Here is a 19,880-nt window from a genome sequence, read left to right as displayed (position 1 = left end):
AGAACCACAACTTTTAAATCAGTTTCAGAAATTCAAGTTGAGTGGTAATAAAACTGGACAGACACGGGGAAAACTATTTACTGAAATTTAGGGTTCTTAACTTTGTACAAAAGTCCTTTGTTGGTACGATAACACGCTTCAAGACGGGCGCTCCCTATAGAAACTAGTCGCATGCATTGCTCAGGTGTGGTTGGCCAATTCTTCCGCCAAAAAACAGGTCTCAAAATCTTGAAGTTCTCCGTGCCTCTATGGACTGCTGAGTCTTTATTCTTCCATAGATTTTCTATTGGATCAAGTCAGGGGATTTGGCCTCGGGCCATTAGCAGCTTTATTTTCTTTCTCTGAACCGATAGAGTATTCTTTGGCTGTTGTGTTTTGGGATCATTGTCTTGTGAAATGTCACCTCCGTTTTATCCTTCGATGCATCCTGGGTAGATGGCAGCAGAGTTTTATCCAAGGACTCGTCTCCTGTCAATTTTTACGATTGCATCCTTCCGTTTCAATTAGGTATGAGAGTTTGCCGAGTTGCCACACCATGATTTCCCACCTCCAAATTCAGCTGGTGGGTATTGTGTTTTCTGGTGCATCATTTGACCTCCAAAACATGATGGTGTGTTAGGATCCAAAGGTTGAATTTTGGTCCTCATGCTGAACCGACTATATCCCACTATTTCACAGGCTTCTAAACTGTTGCTCAGCCCAAACTTTGTGAAACGCGCTTGAAACTTTGCTTTCTTCAGCAATGAAGTTTTAAGTGAGCGCTGCATACCAGCAATGGTGATTGGAGTGCATTACTTATGTTCTTTTCGAAAACGAATTTACCGTCAATTCAGGTCTTCTGAGCTCTCCACAAGTGCGCTTTCGCTCTTGGACAACTTTCTGAATAATTCTTTTCACTCCTCTGTCAGAAATCTTGTGGAGGAGCACTTAAGTCTGTGGCTGGTTCGGTTTTATGGTGAAATTAACGTTCTTTCCACTCTGTGGATTATCTGGCTCTAACAGTTTTCCACTGGAACATTCAGAGTTTAGATCTTCTGTACACCCAATGCCATTCAGTATGTTTTGGCAACAAATAAGGTTTGGAAGGTCTTGGGAGAGAGCTCTTTGGTTACCCATTCATGAATGTTTCTTGTTGAAACACCTTGGTGATGAGACACCTTTTTATAGCCATCAGTTGGGACTAAACCAGCTGATAATTAATTTTGCACTGACACAGTGGCAATGATACGACATCTGGTGAAATTTATGTCAATAGCACCTTTAGAAATATATTTACTGGAATAATGGTTGACGTGTTCTACTTATTTTACCCGCTGTATATACAGTGTCCAAATCATTTAGCCCATAAGTATAACTGTTATATGTGCTGTGTGTCCGTCTCACCCTGAGCAGTGGTTCTCTTGCGTTTAGCTGCAGGGGTATCATGCGAGGAGGCAGCATCGTCTCCCTCCTCCTGCTGCTGCTGCTCTCTGGGTTTAGAGGAGGAGCGGCTGTCCAAGGAATGCTGATACAGTCTGACTGACTGCCAGGAGAGGGCAGCACTGGGACACTCTGATTTCAGAAATTCAGCCCTGGGTGGGGATGGCAGAGTGATAGAGAGGAGGACAAAGACCAAAAAACCTTTGTTGATATCAATATTTGTCAGTTTTTTCAGGTTTCTGTAAATTATGATGACTCAAATCCAGTCCAATACACTGACTAATACATAAACTAAAGTAACTTTCACACCTACTATAATGAATAAATTCCAACATAATACAGTCAGATTCAAACTGAGGCTTTTTTGTTTCCTCTTTAAAGGGAAAAAGATGTTGCTTTTGTTACCATACAATACTTACACTGTTAAATTAGAATTAAGGTACTGAGATTGAGTGAAAGAATGACAAAAAGCACATATATTTGAGTAGACGTGCATTAGTTTGTGGGTTTTTGTTTCTCACAGTTGGGTGCGGTCCTGTTGCAGCAGCTTGAAACTGAACTCGCTGAGGATCTCCAAGAAGGTCACATTTGGATGCTGCTCTTCTCCCTCCTGTGGGTCCCGAAATGCAAACCGTATACCGTCCCTAAGAGACACAACACACACACTATATCTGTAACACAAAAAAACTAATCTATAACACAGAATGAACAGATACAGTGTGATCATCACACTTGAAAGTCAAACATGAATAAAGCGATAACCTGAGAGCACTGGTGTGTATGTGTTCGTCGGAGACACGTTTGTTGCTTACGTGTGCAGAGCCACCAGTGGTTTACGGACACGATGGAGATCGACGCCAAAGCTCATGGCAAGCCTCTTGGCCAAGTCTCTAATCTCACCGAGATCCTGCCTGCTGTGGTCCTCCGTAAGCATCTCCGAGAACAGCTGAACACACGCAAACATGACTTTACATAAACACGTTACACAAAGGGCCCGTCATTCAAACAGTTCTATAGATATGGACAGATGGTTCCACTGGTCCGCTTCGGTAAAAAAAAATACTTGTATTGGTTTTAATAGGCCTGTTGGACCAAATAAGAGGGGCTTTCCACATGAAGCACAATAACTTACAATTGATATATGACTCTGGGATTTATTTGTTTTATATAATTTTTGGTTGGACATCTGTCAGGCACAATACAAATGTTATATAGTAATAAATAGGTAATAAATACACAGATTCCCATTTACAAGCAATTAATGCACATGACATTGTCATAATGTAGGGATATATGCTTATATGTAGACATTTTAGCATGTAGAAATCAAGCTAAACAATTTAAAAACAGTAAAATTGCCTTTTTAGAGGTAAAGTATGTATGCAACACTCATTTCTTTAAGATCCAGCCACATGATGAACATGTCAGTTCCAGGTAGCTGTTTTAGAGCACACTCTTGTGCTATGATGTTTTAATAAACGGATTAAACTTCATATAAAATAAAAACAGCTATCAAAAGTTTGAACTAAGATTCAATTAAAAAGAGGAAACATATAGAAGTACTATTCTTAAAATAATGCAGTATCAGTATTATCATCATGATTAATGACAAATCCACTGTTAACTGTATTTTATGTAGTCATTAAAAGTCCATTGCCATGACACAACATAAAAGTTTTCAGGAATAATTAGAGGCTGGTTATTGGTGCAAACCTGCTGCAGACTCAGACACACAGTCTTGGCGCTCTGAACCGGACTGATGAGCTTGCTCTTGCTTACAGTCTCTTTAATGATGTCGCCAAAGTCTTTAAAGTACTGGAGAAAAGCGGCAAAGAAAAAGAAAAAAGTGAAGTTATGATCATTACTCTATTTAATTAATGGCAGTGTCTAAATATGTAAAAATAATCCACTCCCTTCTAGTCATCAGTGCTTCTTTTAACCACTGTTCCCTCTGACTCATTCTTGGCACCTCGCTGGTTCTAAAACTGATTTTCTCACCATCCTCCATCATCCTCCATCTTCCCCAATTTGTCTTTTTTTTATAAACACATTTCTGTATTCCTAACCCAATTAATTTCTCCCCAAAATATGGTCTAACTTAACTATTAATTTAACAATTTCTAAACTATGTTAACTATTAACAAAATTTGCTTACATGTACAACCCCACAGGTGACACAGCTAGCAATGCATATGGATATATGTGCTTATAATACACATATAACATGCTAGGCTAATGAAACTTAAAGGTATTAGCTCCAGCTCAACCTTGCTGTAGTGCTTGAAGACGTCGGTGGCGGCGGCGAGGTCCAGCACCCCGTAGATGACCAGCTTACAGTAGCCAGCCAGCTGGTTGCGCTTCTTCTGGAGAACAGTTATCTTCATCTCCTCCTCACCCTCAGCTAGAGAGGAGAGCCAGGGTAAGAGGACAAGACGGGGCAGTGATAGACAAATAGTTAACGTGAACAATGTAGACAGGAGAGGCATGGAGAAAACGTTGAGGTGTTGATTAGATAGAAGTAAAAACAGAACGTGTGATGGTATTTGGCTGTATATTGTGAAATACAGCAGGAAAAAATGATTTGTTATAGCAGCACATTCCCAAAACAAGACATCAAAAACTATGTTTGCAGGCATAAATAATGGTAGGGTCCTCTGAGAGAGCTTTGGTGGTGTTAAAATTGAGCAGTGAGTTTCCTAAACACTACACATCCATGAGGAAAACAAAAAACTAATCATCATCATTCAGTAGTGTAAAAAATGAAGAGGACAGACTGTAACAGGACTCACTGTGTGAACTGAAAGTGCTTCTGGAAAATACCACCATTAATCCAAAACATTTATTAAGAGTAGGCGTTGACCGTACCATTGAGCTCAGTATCTTCACTGTCAGAGAAGATGTAGTCCAGGAGGAAAGCAGCCATCTCGGAGCGCAGGGAATCAGACGGCAGGTGGACCAGCGTTTGGAGGGCGGTTCCAGAGCGGGCTGAACTTGCACTGTACAAGAGCAGCAGGTCACAGAGCAGCTCAAATGCCTGAGGATGGAAGAATGACCATCTCTGTCAATCAAAATTCAGATATGTAACCTTTTACACATATTAACTTTGTCTGTAAATTGGTCAGTTTGTCTGAGAAGTAATAGGGGTAACTACTCTCAAAGACAAGACCTTCTACCGGCTCTTTTAAGCTAACATTTAGACCGAAACAGAATATCTTATTCAAAGGTATGTTTTTATTAGTGTATAATCACCTGAAAGCTGTTTTTATCCTGTTCTATAGAGGCTACCATGTTCAACAGCCAGGTTGAGGCGAGGGTGTTCTAACAAGTATATTTTTTGGGCTTTTACTGCTTTTTATGATAGAGACAGCTGAAGACAGACAGGAAAGGGGGGCAAGAGAAGGGGATTGACACGCAGCAAAAGGGGCCACAGGTCGGATTCGAACCCTGGGCCGCTGCAGCAAGGACTCAGCCTCATGGGTACATGGTACATGGGTCACCAGCTCTACCCACTGAGCTATCCGGGCGCCCAGAGGCGAGGGTGTTCTGATCTACAACTACACCGCTATATGCCACTAGATCCTACACACTGGTCCTTTAATGAATGTTGTCAGATATATACGTGTATAAAAGGAAAATCATCTGTAGAAAGACACTAACATGAAGCCATTGTGTTTTAAACGATTGTTCACATTTGCGACGATGCTAACATTCTTACCTGATCTCTGATCTCAGTCTGGTTCAGAGACAGACAGCTCTGACAGACTCTGCAGAAAGAACGCACCTCCCTCTTCAGACGCTTCAAATCCGCCTGGAACAGATGGTGATGGAGGGACAAAGAGTGAGAAGTGAGGAGATCTCAGGTATTAATATTCATGTGTAAATTTTTGTGTGTGGGACAGGAATGAGGTGCAAGGTAGGTTACTGTCATCACCGAGTGTTATAACTGTAATTCAGCCTCTATATTTAAGGTATTCATCAACTAATTGGGATTTAAGACTTGAAAGGAACACCTACATGTGGAGGTTTCAATGTGTGTTTGTGTGCACACACGCCGAGGAAGCTGACTGAGTTTGAGTGCCGCTATTACATAAATAGATAAGAGATGACTGAACACAAGGTTTTCTCTGGAACGCTGATAATAGTGACATGCTCAGTGTGTTTGTGAGATAGAGTGTGAGAGAGAAAAAAGGTGAAAAAGAGCTGAAAAGAGAACCAGAAAGTGGAAAGAAACAATAACTGTAAGAAAAAGTGTGAACCAGTGGGGAAACAAATGTGTCACGAGTGTCACTGTGGGCTTGGATGTGCACTAACAGATTGCTGTGTTAATTGCCTGCTGTCTGCGCAGCTGGTGAATTGTTGAACAACACAGACGTGAAGAGCTCCACAAATACACAGGCAGGCCACCAGGATGTCCTCCACGGGCAGGCCGTGACGCGACAGCCATCGACAAAGTATTTATCACGCAGGTTATGTTATCTTGTGTGTGTGAAAGACTGAGAGAAGGTCAAACTATTTCTAAACATCATACAAACAGCATGAAACGCATAAAAAAGGGTCGCTGTTTTATGACGTCAGATGAGCACCTCAGCTGGTGTCGAGTTGACCGCGTTCACTTTAGCCCACATCAGGTGAAAGGCCGCACACTTCAGCGCAGACACCATGAGCTGGAATTATACAGAAGTTATAAATCAGCTTTTCTACAGAGTTTAGTGCAATATACTAAATCTGTATTCCACTTAAAGGACCAGTGTGTAGGATTTAGTGGCACGTAGAAGCAACCCCCTCGCTTCCCCCTCCCCTTCCTAAGCGCTACGGAAAAACTATGGTGGCCTTCCGTTTCTGCCAAAAGGTCCTCATAAATGTTACACACTGGACCTTGAAGTGCTCCAAGCAGATACATATCCACATAAAACTAAAAAGAATAATTAAAAATGTCCGAATCTAGTCTAGCATTCATTTGCTTAACTGTAACAGAAGTGTCACAAATGCACATCGCAACACTACCCTTCAAATATCAAAATGTGCGATTTTATAACAGACCTCCTCGTTGAGCTCTCTGGACTCCATCCTGCTCTTTAGAAGCTCCAGACAGGAGTCGAACAGCTTCCAGCCGGTCGGGTCCTTTGCACTGAACAACACAGAAACACTTCTGTGTAAGAAATAGTCAACTGCCATGTGTATCGTGACAACACACACTTACCTGCTGAAGACGGCGACCCTTTTCAAGGCAGTGGCTGCGCTGTACACGTCGTCATCGTCTGCAATACCCTATGTTCACACACACACACACACACCTTTATTGCATTTTACACCGATATGTTTTTGTTATCTAGCCTACACTCATTGATACAAATTGGTTGGACAAAATGGTATTATATCATGCATTTTATAACATGCTATATTTGCAGGCTTCGCTGACACGCTCTGTCCCACCTGCAACAGGTCACTCAAGTAGGTGCTGAAACACTCAGTCAGGCCGTCCAGCAGCTGGCTGAACGCCAGGTGTGCGCGGGAGGAGAAGGTGTAGCAGTCGGAGCAAAGGGCGCTGGCAAGGTGTGCGCAAGCCTCCAACACTGTGAGCTCTGTGTGCTTCGCCACAATACCACATATCTGACACAGCAGCAGGTCCAGATGCTGTCGAAGAGAGGGGGAGGTGACGGAGGAAAGATCAGAACAGCAGTAGAACAGGTTAGTAGAATATGACTGTATGTGCTGCTCTCACAGTTTGTTGGTTTGCTTACTCAAGAACATTGTCTCTGTGTGAGTGTGCGGGGGCAGCCAGCATCCATAATCATGTGATGACTGCATAATAACAGGATAATTAGAATTTTAATTAAAGACAGAGCTCCAGACAGAGCTGGGCTCCTCATATTCATACTGTACTGTTTCGCAACTCCTGCTCTAACGTGTACCCACAAACCACTTAAACACTACTCAGTATATTATGTCAAAGGCCACGTTCAGACTGCAGGCCAAAGGGACCCAAATCAGATTTTTTTTGCTCATATGTGGTACAAATCAGATTCAGGTCTGATCTTTTGCAATGAGACCTCAGTGTGAACAGTCGTATCAGGATTCATGTGATTTTTACGTCCCTCTAGTCTGACATTTGTAATGCTGCTCACTTTAGGACTGTGACCTGTTCACACTGGTATGATATGGGCCACATTTAAGACATAATGTGACCAGCCAAAAATCAGAATCACTCAGTAAATCAGAATTGAGCACTAATGCTTGCAGTGTGAACTTGGCCGTAACGTGCCTTTGCTCTGATACATTTTGCTTTACAGAATTAAGTGCCTGCCCAGTTAATCTTACTTACACCCCTGCTGGTTGTCGATTATGTGCCTTCCCTATCACCACTGCGTCTGCTGGCTGAGGCAACGAGCTCATTACCTCAAGCCTCAGTGTATCTGACCAGCAAGTTAAGTCATTGTTCACCTTTGTTCCTTTTTCGCCCTGACAGACTTTCATTTGCTCATTTTTATTCCATTTTCCATTTATTGTTCCTTTGTGTTATTTATTTGAACATGACAGGTCATTAACTGTGGAGCCCTAAATAGGACAGAAATAATTTAAAAGTGTTTCTGTCTGAGCACCAGAGGCTCAGACCCTCTCATGGAAACCTCAAGGATACAATTTTGAGTAGGAGTATGTTAAAGTGGGTACAGGGGAAATATGGGAGAGGGGTAATTATTAAGATAGAACAGGATGTAATAATGAAGAGATTCAGGGTATTCAGGGTAATTAATTACATTTGTCATATTTCTACCTTCTCCAGTTTTGGAGCGCTGTTGTACATCTCCAGGTCAAAGTAGAGAGGAGCTTTGAGGAGGAGGCTCACCTTCCTTGCATCTGCTGAGTACTGCCGGTCAGTGAGGGGAGGAGAAAAACACACGATCAGCATTAAAAAAAGGAGACATGAAAATAAAAAATACTTCATACTTTTAACCTTTTTGTGTACAGTATATTAAATTTAACAATATGTAACATCAGTGTTATAAAGTGTGTTAAGTAAACCTTGGCTGTGTACCTTGGCCAGCAGCTGTGGCAGTATGGGGATGAAGTGTGTGGTGATACGTCTCCGGTCTTGCTCCTGGACCTTCCTATCCTTCATACTCAGGATCTAATGCCACAGAAACAGGACCAAAAGCATTCAGATATCACGAGGGTGTGTGTGTGTGTGTGTTTCCTATGTGTTCAAAGTAATGTGACCACAGATGAGTAAATTACCCACATAAACAACATTGCAAATATTTAAAGCTGAAATATAACATGTATCTTCAAAAAAGATGCCCAGCACCTATCACTGAGCTGTCTATCTTGAAATGGGATGAAGCTCAAGGTAACCAAAAAACAAATGTGTGAGATCTGCAATGAAAAAAGGAATGCTAGTATTTGCACAGATGATTCAGACTGATGTTGTGTATCTAACTTATTCCTGTTTAGTGTCAGGAAGTTGCAGATCGTAGCGTTAAAACTCTTTAACTTTTTGTATGATGGGTACATTTGAAGTACAAACAAAGAATGACATTTCTCTCGCCCCCGCGCTCCACTGCTCCAGAAAACAAACTACAGAGAATTATCATGCGTTTGCCTGTCACCACCTTCTTGCCCTGAGTTCTCCCAACAGGTGCGGTTGCGTGTGCTGCCTGTCTGATGGCGCACATCATCAGCTCTATGAGAGGCCCCTCCTCTTCATACATCAGACCTGACAACACAGACAGGTGCAGAACTGAGTGGGTGGTGGTTGAGACTACACAATGCGCACACAGCTATGGAGCACCATGAGAGTTATGTAAATCATTATGGTGCATCGGTTTTAAACTGAGCTCTGTGCACTGACAGCGCTAAGTCTTCCTCACCAGCGTCCTGTAGCAGGAAGGCCGTCATAGTCTCCCAGTCTCTCAGCTCAGACCCTGCCACACCCCACAGACTATCCACCAGGTACGCTCCATGCTCATGGAACTGTAAAGAGAGTGAATGGGTTGCTTTAAAGCTGAGATAGGTATTAGATAGTATTTTTCATTCTTCAGACGGTGAAAGCCTAGTCTCGCACAGCCACACGTATCTCAACACTTTAAGCGCTGCGCCAGCCAGAGCATGCGAGCAGAGCACAGCTTATCTCCTGCTCCAGTTTCGCTTCAGTATGTGCGTGTCTACCACTGGTACCGCTGTAGGTGTTATTCATTATCAATATGTGCATGAGTGAGCCTGGCTGTTTATATCACAAGCGTAACCGACTCCCTTCCTTGCTGCCATCGTTCAACTTGTGTGTTTGGTGGGAGTCTTAGTGGAGCGATATGTGGCAGCAGAGAGAGACTGTGTATGTTACCTGCTCAGCTTTAACTCCATTGCACAGTTGTTAAACACCAAACACGGTGTGTGATCATGTATGTTACCCATGACATAATGTGTGGTTTACAGTTGAAACTATAAAAATGTTCAGTAAGTCATGTTCTTCAACTTTCAGTGTACAGAGCTGGAGACTTGAGATTAGTCTGCCGTGAGACTCATGGGCAAACAGTAAAAGAAGAGAGGAGACTTGACTTGGTTCACAGAGCAAAAACATGATTTGGACAGCATATGTCATGGTTAGTCTACTTTTATAAATGATAAAAATAATGGCAAACAATAAAATGAGGCCAAACAAAACACTACCTCGCTCTGGATGTAGAAGGAGATGAGGATTTGAAAGAAGGCTGCATTGTCACTTTTATCATTCTCCTCGTTGTCACTGGCAATCACCCCTTTCAGCCTGACACACGACAAAACGTTTTTTTTTAAATCATATTAACCAAAAAATAAAGAAATGAATGGGGGATGGAAAGGAAAAGTGAAAATGTACTTGTTGTACAGGAAGCCGCCGGCTGCAGATGCGAGGCCTCTGTGTGAAGCGTAAACCAGGGGATAGATGTGGCCACACTCGTCTTCTCTCAGGCCTTCCTCTGTCCCCCTGCAAGCGCACACATACGAACAGTTATAGATCAACAAAGTTGGTTACAGAGTTGTTCCGATACCAATATCAGAAATACCTCAGATGCTGCCAAAAATGCGTAATCGGCAAGTATGTGGGGTTATACGACTTCCTAGAAGTATCTCGTTTGCAATTTTTTCCCAGGACAGCAAAGTCATGATCGCCCCGCTCTGACTCTGACAAAAGGTTTAACCAGGCCATACAACAATGATAGCAAGTATACAGGCTTAGTAGTATACACTTGATAAAAAATAACATATCTATTTTTAACAGACATGTATCAAATCTGTACTCGGCATCGTAAGTTTAGGAATCAGAATCGGTATTGTGAAGGAAAGGTATCGGGACATAGTCAAAGCACATGGTGAAACCCTCTATGTCATCAATAACTGTTTTGGTTAAAGTGATTGTCATTGATATTTGACTGGACTGAAACATTCTTGAAGCATTTTATGTAAGATTTTAAAATAATATTAACATTTCTTTCATATAATTTAACAGACCTTCAATAACATCCATTGAGCTGTCTGAATGCCATTACCAGATTTACCTCTCTGATTAATTAATCCTAAAAACATCTAATTTACTTGAGTCAGTGGTGTGAGATGGTGGCCAACGTGAGAGATCACGACTCGCTCTGTGAATCATCAGCATTCATGACAAAGAAGTGTTATCGCAGTTATGAGTAACCATTACACCTCTATTAATGGGAAATTGTCTAATTATTAAGAGACTGGAGAACCAGGGTTTATTTGCTCAGTTTCTTATAAAGAGATCTGACGCAAAAGCCTTTAACCTTGAAACTAACACCACCTATATGAAGCAATGTCATACCAAAGACGAAAGAGAACATTTCTGTGCAAAGAAGAAAAACAGGCACTTGAAATTGTATCAGTCAAATTGACCATATTTGGTATTCTTTGATCTATTCAAATGAAATTCCTGTACTGTATGTTGCAGATAGTGGCACAGAGAAGCCACCAGAGACAGAAAAACCCCTCACTGTTGGATCAGCAGTAACAGATTGACCACTTCCACTGCCACGTCTGGGTCCTTGTCCAGCACCATGCTGAGCATCCTCTCCTAAACACACACACACACACACACACAACCATAAAGACATTCAGATATGCCGTGGCACACACACAGACAAATGCACAATCATGCCAGCAGACAGACATTAAAGAGACACAAAAATCTGAGTAAATGTACACACACCCGCAGACATGCATGCATGCACACCCACTGATTGGGCTCTAAGCTAAGCCATGGCATTAAAACCATTTATCTGCTGCAGCACATGTGGCTTAGGAGGGTTTTTATGTGTTTGATAAGAGCTTATTAACCATCAGTAATTGGCAGCAATTAGCGCACCCAGACACACGCCCAGACAAAGGAAGAGACCATAACAACAAACAGGAATGGTGGAAAAAGAACAAAACGAAAAAGGCAGAAAAATAAGGGGAGGGGGCACAAAATTCTAGAAAGAGAGACAGAGGCAGGCAAGAAAATGGAAACAATAAAATAAGCTGAAACAATAGATTAAAGAGATGTTCAGGCAGACAGACAGACAGACACACAGACAGGAAGAAAAGAGGCATTAAATTAGGTGCGAGTCCAGTCCAGAGGGATGCCTCACTTTAAATCTACTGGTGAAAAGCTCCAGGCGGCCAATGAATTCCTTCTCCTGGTACAGACCCTGCAGGGCACGCACACACTGCAGACGCACCGGACTTTGCTGAGGGAAAGAAGAAGAGAGTACAGTAACACCCACTCCATAACCTGCATGCAGACTGTTCATAGTGGACCTTCTGTCTTTGTGTGAGTAAGTGTATGTGGATCCTTCCAGTGTGTTGTGTGTGGGGCCTTCATATAAAGCATTAATATAAAATAAAGCGCTGCTCAATTTAGAATGCTCAAATCCCTATACGCTGCAGTCCTCGCCATCGCCTTCTCCACTGCTGGCCTGCGTGAGAGCTGCAGACAGACAGCTGCTACCTCGGTGACACATTGGTGATGCCTGCGATGATTATTGCACTTCACTTTGTACTGTCTAATCCTTGTGTATGCATTTACCTTGTCATGCAGGGTCCATCCCAGGTATTTAAGACATCCATCGTTGAGGAAGTCTTCAGGGTCCATTTTCAGCCACATGCCTAACTCCTCAATGCAAGTTGCCCGGATCTCAGGCAGCCGGTCCCGGTAACGGTGCACAAACACACCGCGGAACGTGGCGTTCATCATGGAGGATAGATCCTCTCTGTTCTCCTGCAGCTACAACACACAAACATGAAACGCAGGCATATAAACATACAAAACAAAGACTGTGAGCAAATTAGTGGCCCGGTCCGTATAGACAGTCAGCTGGGAGGACTAGAAGGCAGCCAATCCTCAAATTAAACTTCACCATTTCCACATCAGTCTATATCACTCTAGAGATCAATATCTATCAGTGAGGGTGAGAGTACATAGTTAATGTCACATTGTCATCATGGACACAAAACATCATACAAAAGCATCCTTTGTTTTACTACTAACGCTACTTTTCTTAATATTAACACTTAGAGCGTCTCACTGCCTTTTCTCCAGATTAAAGTACGTTGATAGGCCTTTTTTTAACGTAGTCTTAAGTAGTATCTATTTTTGTATCTTATCTGCATAAGAACAAGAAACTTACCTACTCTATCACCCAGGCTCTCGCTACTAAAACATTATTTTATTTCAAAGGTTTACATACTATAAATGTCTTAAATATGTATATTTCAGTTTTATCACTTGGAGCACTTCAAAGACATTGACCCTCAGCACTGTCCTGTGTATCTTTTCCTCTATAAGATTTTTTCTATAAATCCATGTCTTTTACGTCCTGACCTGCATGCTTGGTATGTGAAAGTGGCTGCTTGTCTGCACTCGGGCCAGTGTTTATGTGTGTAAGTGTCACCTCGCTGATGGTGGCCTGCAGCACCTCCAGTCTGTCAGGGGCTCTGTCATGCGGCCTCTTGCTGTTCTCCATGTCGTATCGCCGCTGGGTGGTCTGCAGCTGAACAGACACTACCACAGCTACTTCCACCAACCCAGTCATCAGCTTCATGGCTAAAAAGGGAATAACACACAGACTGACGAGGCTAGAAGATACTGATGAACTGGTTTTCTACAGTATAAAAACTAAATGCTTTTAAATATTGTACAGTAATTAACAGTCTCATCACATTATGGATAAGCTGTTCATTCTGTTTTGTGGTTTGGTTGAATGGAGGGGAGAAATCCAATGGAGGAGCAGAGGTTTCAAGAGAAAACAAAAGCAAGCTATACAGGAGGAGTACATTGAGGAGTACAAAAACAAAAGAACTGCTCTAGCAGCTGAGACAGATGTCAGCTGAATAGAGCAGTTTCTTCTTCCTCCCTGACGAGCAGTAGAAGATTCTCCGGTATCATGGACATGGAAGTGCAAGTTTTCACCCCTATCAAAAACTGCAGTTCCCAGTGTGTGTGTGTGTGTGTACTTTTCTGACTGTACTGTACTGGTGTGCTTACCAAGCAGGGTACTGGTGTGTCTGAAGGCTCTGACCTGGGAGTCAGACAGGCCAGTGAGCAGGGCCAGCAGGGAGGGGAACAGGTGCTCGTCATAAATGAGGCTATTGCGACACGAGCGTACCAGAACCCGAGCAAACTCGCACAGGCCGGCTTTGAAACGCTTCAGCTGGGGGCCTGGAGTGCACAGAGGGTAGTTGACTGAATCCTAGAGGATGAAAGGAACCAAAGAAATAATGGAAGAAACCTATTACACTGTGCTTGGTGGAGCTATTTGAGGCAGAAGCCTCTGGTTTGCTCCGCTAATGACAATTACATCAGTGGCAAAACAAAGTGATTAGCTCATTAATGTGTCCGTTTATCAGCTTTAGATTTTAATTAGTGTGTTCCATCACACTGTACTCCCTCCTTGGGATTATAATCTCCTGGGATACGGAGGTTGTTTGACCTTTTCAGCAAAAGATTATTACAAGTGAAAAGGGAAGACAAACACATTAGATTAAAACTTGCAGATGTGTAAGAATAATCTTTAATATTTTTAGGATTTTTTTAAACAAATCTAAACTATGTCTGCATTAGTTTTTTCTCACCTCATTGAATTCTTTGGTTAATGTGCCGATGATCTCAGCATTCTGCATGCTGTCAAACATCTCTCTGCTAACCACGCCTGGACAAAAGAATGAAACCTTAACACAATGTTGAAAACAAAGTGAAAATAAAGTGAAATAAACAACAAACATAGATGAATGTAATAATACATGAATTCTGGTTCTTCTATTTGACCTAAAAGTTAAAGCACATGCTATGATTTCTTCTCATTTTCATTCTACTCTCACAAAATATTGATATGGTGTGTTGTCAACAGACAGAAGATGAACACAGCTCCTGGACAGTGCATCGTTACCATACTGCCTGATCAATAGTTGACTGCTGATCATTGCCTGAGCTGAAATTGGAAAGATAATCTCTTGAACTTTGATCCCCACCCCTCATCTCGTGGGATTTGCTGTTGACCTCTGACCTTTGCATCCGCAGGACTGAACAATGAAGTTGATGAGCACCAGCAGCCCCGCCTCTCGGCTTCGCTTGTAGCTGTCCAGCCACTCATCCACCACCGTCTAAGGATTGACAGGGAGGTAGCAGCCAATGTGAACGCTGGGCTCAGATCAAAGGGCAGATGGATATAATAACAGTATATCAATTGAATAACATTATGGATGCCAGCATTAACCTTTCTTCCTACCACCGGCCCTTTCGTGGTTTCTCTCTCTGGGTCTGTATGCCCAGACTTTCTCTCCCGCCTATATTTTCTGCCCATTGTAAATTCCAGTTTTATTCACAATCTCCTTTGCATAATCGTTTTTGGCAACCATAAACACATAAGAAAAGACACCACTTTAGAACATCTGTTGCGTTGATAATCACAGCGTAACAGTGTTTCTTAAGTGTAATAAAATGGAAATGTAGAAGAAGCATGGAGTTACATTTAGCCAAGACCTGAGAAACCTTTGTGTAACAGAGTAACATTTCATGAACAGCAGTTTGCCAGATTTGCTGAATGTGTTGTACCAAAGTGGGCCTTCACCCAGAATCACCATCTGCATTGTGTTGCTGCTCTATACTGTAGTGACAGACCCTTTTTATTGCTGCTCACCACACTGTTTTGTCTTTCTATTGTTATGTGGTCCTTCTTTTCTAGTCTTTAACCAGGAGAGACTGGCCACAGCACAACAATGGTTGGGATGGACACATGCTGTCAATCATTCACTACACAACCCAGTAAAAACACTTTTTCATCTCCGCGTATCAAAGGCAACTCTGTAGGGTCGCATCAGTCAGCCACTGACAGCTGATGATAATCTCTCATTGTCGGCTCTTAGAGTCTTGTTTCTCTTCCTATTACACATGCCTCCTTCAGCACCTCCCTCCCTTCATGTGTTTATCTATGCAACCCCTTCCCCCCTTCCCTCCATGCTCTTCAGCTTCGGGTTTGCTCACCACCATGGCACTCTTTCCAGAGCGGACAGCGTCGTAGATATCCTGTGCACTGATGCCCTGGTTCACTGTCGTCGCAGGTGTACGAGAGGCCTGACTGCGTGTCCCCCGGGAGTGCTGCTGCCGCTGCAGGGAGGTGTCTGGAGGAGTGGGGATGGGGCTGCTACTGGGGCTGGACGTCACCCTCAATGCAGCTTTACGTCTGGGTCTCTTGGGTGGCTTGAGATGAAAGAGAGATGGGAGGGCAGCAAAGCGGGGCGTTTAAAGTGAATTGATGTAGTCGAGTGCGTTAGTGGTAGCCACGGAAAGATATGGTGTAGGTCTGAATCGAACATCCACCACAGTGTTGCTGTTGTTATGACTCGGGTTAAGCCCGTTTGATCTTTTTGATCAAGAATAATAGAATTAATAACATAAAAAACAAAGTTAGACAAGGTTAAAGCCTCGATCTACTTCTTATGAATCATCTAAATCAATGAACTGTTTCCAGAGAGAATAAGATCATTTACCTGAGGTCCAGGCACTGCTTGCTTTCTCCGCTTTGTGACTTTAATCGTAGCGCCATAGTCACTGCCAGAGTCTGAGAAGTCATCAAACTCCTCAAGACTAATAGACAAGTGAGAAAAATCAATCAAGACGAATCTGAGCATCAAAAATAATTATTAGGCTAACAAGACATCAGAGTGGGGCAGGTATCGTCATTTACCTGTCCAATACTGAGTCTCCACTTGCCATTTTGGGGTCAAAGAGCAGCCACTGCTGGTGAGACGGTGTTTGAGCAGACAGACCTGCTGCATGGAGGGAGACACGATTAGCTACAAGGCTAAAACGAGCTAACATATCTAACATTACGTTACGGTACAGAAACGTCCATTATAATTCACAACACAACACTTTTTATATAGACAGATTATAAAACGTCTTTGCAAAGGCAATCTAGTCCGATTATAAGTTAGCTAACAGTTAACTATCTTAACTTTGTTATGTAATAAAGATATCATTGGTTGCTAAGGAACAAGACCCATTAGCAACCATCCCTGAATATAGAAAACTTCAGCTTTTATACTAGTAGCTAGCTAACGACTACAGCGAAAATTGATCAATAATCATTAGTAAACTAATTAATACATGATTATTACCACCTGACAATCGATTACTGATCAGATTGGCTCTTCGTCACCGGCAGAGACTCAAGGGCGCGAAAAGGTACGCAAAATGATTCTGGACGCTGATTGGCCAGCGCCTCACCAGCTCAGACGGTGATTGGTCCTTTCAGAGGGCCACTTGATGCTCATTGGTCAGTTCTGCCATGCTTTATATCAGAGTACAAGAATACAGTTCTTATATCAGTCTTAAGTTTCTACATTTGCTGTAACCTGTCTGTCTGTCTGTCTGTCTGTCTGTCTGTCTGTAGGACCCTGAGGTGGTTGGCTCAGCTGTTCCCCGCCCCCCCACCGCAGGCTCCTCACCCTCCTCACCCTCCTCTCCCTCCTCTCCCCTGACGGCCTCCCTCTGCACGGTCCATTGTTCTGTTTGACCAGAGTCAGCGAGCAGAGGGGAGACACAACGTCCGGTCCGAACCTTCAAAATAAAACACTGACTGCCCCATATTGGTTAGTGAGAATGACACACGTATAAACTCTCAGTGGGACATAAGTCTTGAATATAAATTATAAAATGAGTATTTCCATTTCCCCCCCAATGTTCAATAATGATGCAAACTGACAGATCAAAAAATAGTTGTATATTGTGCTCAACGCTGTCAGCAAGCAGCATCAGTGTCAACCATTTATCGTAAAAGAAACCCTTTTCATATACACATACATAAACTGTAGGCTATTTGTGAGAATGACATAGTTTCAACTAAATCTCAAATCTTCTGAAACCTTAATGAAAAAAAATGTTAAAACGTCTGAAAAACGAGGAGATTATCCAGGAAAAACCAATGCTTGCAATTGATGTGATTTGGTTATGCAACCTAGTTCCACGACCCTGTTCACACCCAGAGGTACAAACATTTTGAGCCCTCTAAAAACAGTTTATCCTTCAGGCTCTTCCGGTCTGTCTCTGTGCCACATGTGCTCTCAAATTTGATGGAGGATCTGACACTACTCAACTTAAGTACAAAAACAGTAACACGGGCGGATTGGATTACAGTGAACCTTAAATCCCATTTTAATTTATTTGTAGTAGATCATGTTGGCAAATCTATCCCTTTAACCATTAATTCTGTTCTACTAAAACTCAATCACATGAATGGTTTGTATTGTCTTTTTACAGTTGATTAAATAGCAAATGTATATAGAAATGAACACAAAAAAAGTGTTTAGAGGCTTAAAATGTGGCTGACAGCCTTCATTACATTTGGAATTCATATTGTAGGACTAGTCATTTATATCTTTATATTATTTTATTCTCATGTTCAGTTTATTTAACTTTAGCAATTTATTTTAAAATGTTTGTGTCTTCATGAGAAATTGCGTTACAATCAAACCGGCCTTTGTTTTTATTTTGAAAACAGTCCCCTTTCCGGTACTTTCGCGCTAACTCCTGTGAGCTTGGCGCAGTTCAGCGGTTAGATGAGGCTGAGGGACGGGAGTGCCCCACTCACGCTCCCTTTACATTGACGTACGGCAGCGGATCTCCCAGGAAGGACAAATTAACTGGAAACATACGTGTGATGTAAAAAAGAACAAATACCGAGCCCGGATGCATCAGTTCATTGCACTTACCGGGGAAACAATGAGCGCTTTAAACGACTGACTGTTTGGGATACTACTCTTTATACTTTTGCATCTAAACCGGCCGCTCATTAATTTATAAAGAGGTGCTGCACCCTCAGTCTGGTTTGATATAAACCCGCCCGCTCCCCCAGCCTGCTGTCGTTTGTTCCAGCGGTGGAGATGGATACCCGGCTGTCTCTCCCCAGGTACCCGCTGCTGGTGCTGCTCTGCTCGGTCTGTGCGCTGTCGGGGACACGAAGCCCAGTGGCCGCTGCGGGGAGGAGCTGCGCCGACACCCGGCAGGTGTACGCGGAGAAGGGGTACAGCACAGGCACCGCACCGCTGACTCAGATCTCCGGTAAGACTCTGCATCGAGCCGGCGGAGGGGATGAATTACACAGTTCAGACAGTTTTCACACAGAACAGCCAGGCGGTCATTTTAAAACATGTTTCTAATTCAAGTTTATAATAAAAAACGCATGTCGCAGCAGATCTGTAGGCGCGTCAGCATGCTCTAGTTAGTCTCAACAGGGACAAAAATACCCCTCTGCACATTAAGGTCACTGTAAACTCGCTGCCCAGCACCACAGATAGACCACAGATAATCATGGGAATATTAATACTCGGGCGGACATTAATTTAAACAACAAACACACTCCAAGGCACGCCAGGAAAGTGAGATCTAAAAGTGCAAGGTGGCTCAAAACTCACTAATAAGCGGCAGAGACACAATGTGGGGAATATCATGGTGAGCTTTCCTCCAGAGAAATAACGCAGGGTGGTTTAAAACAAATTACACCCGCCCCCTCCTCCCCTCTGTGCTGTTTAAATAGGATGATTAAGGGGATGAGCAAATTGCCAACACCGGTGCAACAAAGAACCTCGCCCCTAATTAGTCTTTGCCTACTGGCCCACTGTTAAATCCCTGCGTATACCCACAGGCTCTGTTCACCGGTCATAATCTTATCTGCCGAATGAAAAGATATCATGTGGATCACAAACAGTTTTGGATAATGTGAAGTTTTGGTGGTGAGGGATGGGTGGGAGACAGGAGAGGAGAGGAGAGGAGAGGAGAGTGGGTGGAAATGTGTTTAAATGTGAACGTCTGACAAAGTGAGAGGGAGCACATGAGTGTCTGAAAATGTAGCCTACTTCATGGAGGTTCAGCTTTGCATGTAAATCAGTGAGAGGAGGACTGTGTGTGTGTGTGTGTGTGTGTGTGTGTTACCCACAGG

The 19,880-nt window shown here is 42.8% G+C and overlaps 2 protein-coding genes across 2 annotated transcripts in view; one reads left to right on the top strand and one right to left on the bottom strand.

The window, feature by feature from the left end:
• LOC118333224 (cohesin subunit SA-1) overlaps nucleotides 1–17,209 on the bottom strand; it is a gene marked incomplete in the record, with an annotated part of 18,709 nt that extends 1,500 nt beyond the window's left edge. The window contains 28 exon segments of the mRNA XM_035668774.1: nucleotides 1,384–1,571; nucleotides 1,941–2,063; nucleotides 2,232–2,365; nucleotides 3,133–3,234; nucleotides 3,687–3,820; nucleotides 4,285–4,453; nucleotides 5,135–5,227; nucleotides 6,003–6,083; nucleotides 6,460–6,547; nucleotides 6,620–6,687; nucleotides 6,853–7,053; nucleotides 8,192–8,284; nucleotides 8,453–8,545; nucleotides 9,027–9,130; nucleotides 9,285–9,387; nucleotides 10,081–10,177; nucleotides 10,268–10,375; nucleotides 11,400–11,479; nucleotides 12,036–12,134; nucleotides 12,473–12,670; nucleotides 13,338–13,489; nucleotides 13,931–14,135; nucleotides 14,518–14,594; nucleotides 14,949–15,045; nucleotides 15,926–16,141; nucleotides 16,432–16,528; nucleotides 16,629–16,713; nucleotides 17,065–17,209. Of these exon segments, the coding sequence (XP_035524667.1) occupies nucleotides 1,384–1,571; nucleotides 1,941–2,063; nucleotides 2,232–2,365; nucleotides 3,133–3,234; nucleotides 3,687–3,820; nucleotides 4,285–4,453; nucleotides 5,135–5,227; nucleotides 6,003–6,083; nucleotides 6,460–6,547; nucleotides 6,620–6,687; nucleotides 6,853–7,053; nucleotides 8,192–8,284; nucleotides 8,453–8,545; nucleotides 9,027–9,130; nucleotides 9,285–9,387; nucleotides 10,081–10,177; nucleotides 10,268–10,375; nucleotides 11,400–11,479; nucleotides 12,036–12,134; nucleotides 12,473–12,670; nucleotides 13,338–13,489; nucleotides 13,931–14,135; nucleotides 14,518–14,594; nucleotides 14,949–15,045; nucleotides 15,926–16,141; nucleotides 16,432–16,528; nucleotides 16,629–16,657 (3,229 nt within the window).
• Nucleotides 17,210–18,780: 1,571 nt separating this feature from the next.
• gpc2 (glypican 2) overlaps nucleotides 18,781–19,880 on the top strand; it is a 16,065-nt gene continuing 14,965 nt past the window's right edge. Inside the window, exon 1 of the mRNA XM_035668673.1 lies at nucleotides 18,781–19,003. Within this exon, the coding sequence (XP_035524566.1) occupies nucleotides 18,826–19,003 (178 nt within the window). The 5' untranslated portion in view covers nucleotides 18,781–18,825. The remainder of the gene's footprint in view (nucleotides 19,004–19,880) is intronic.

The sequence above is a fragment of the Morone saxatilis genome, unplaced genomic scaffold (assembly GCF_004916995.1).
Source record: "Morone saxatilis isolate NCDOM2014 unplaced genomic scaffold, NCSU_SB_2.0 Contig22, whole genome shotgun sequence".
NCBI lineage: Eukaryota > Metazoa > Chordata > Actinopteri > Moronidae > Morone > Morone saxatilis.
Note: the sequence above shows the minus strand (reverse complement) of the source record. Positions and strands in the feature narration are given on the sequence as shown.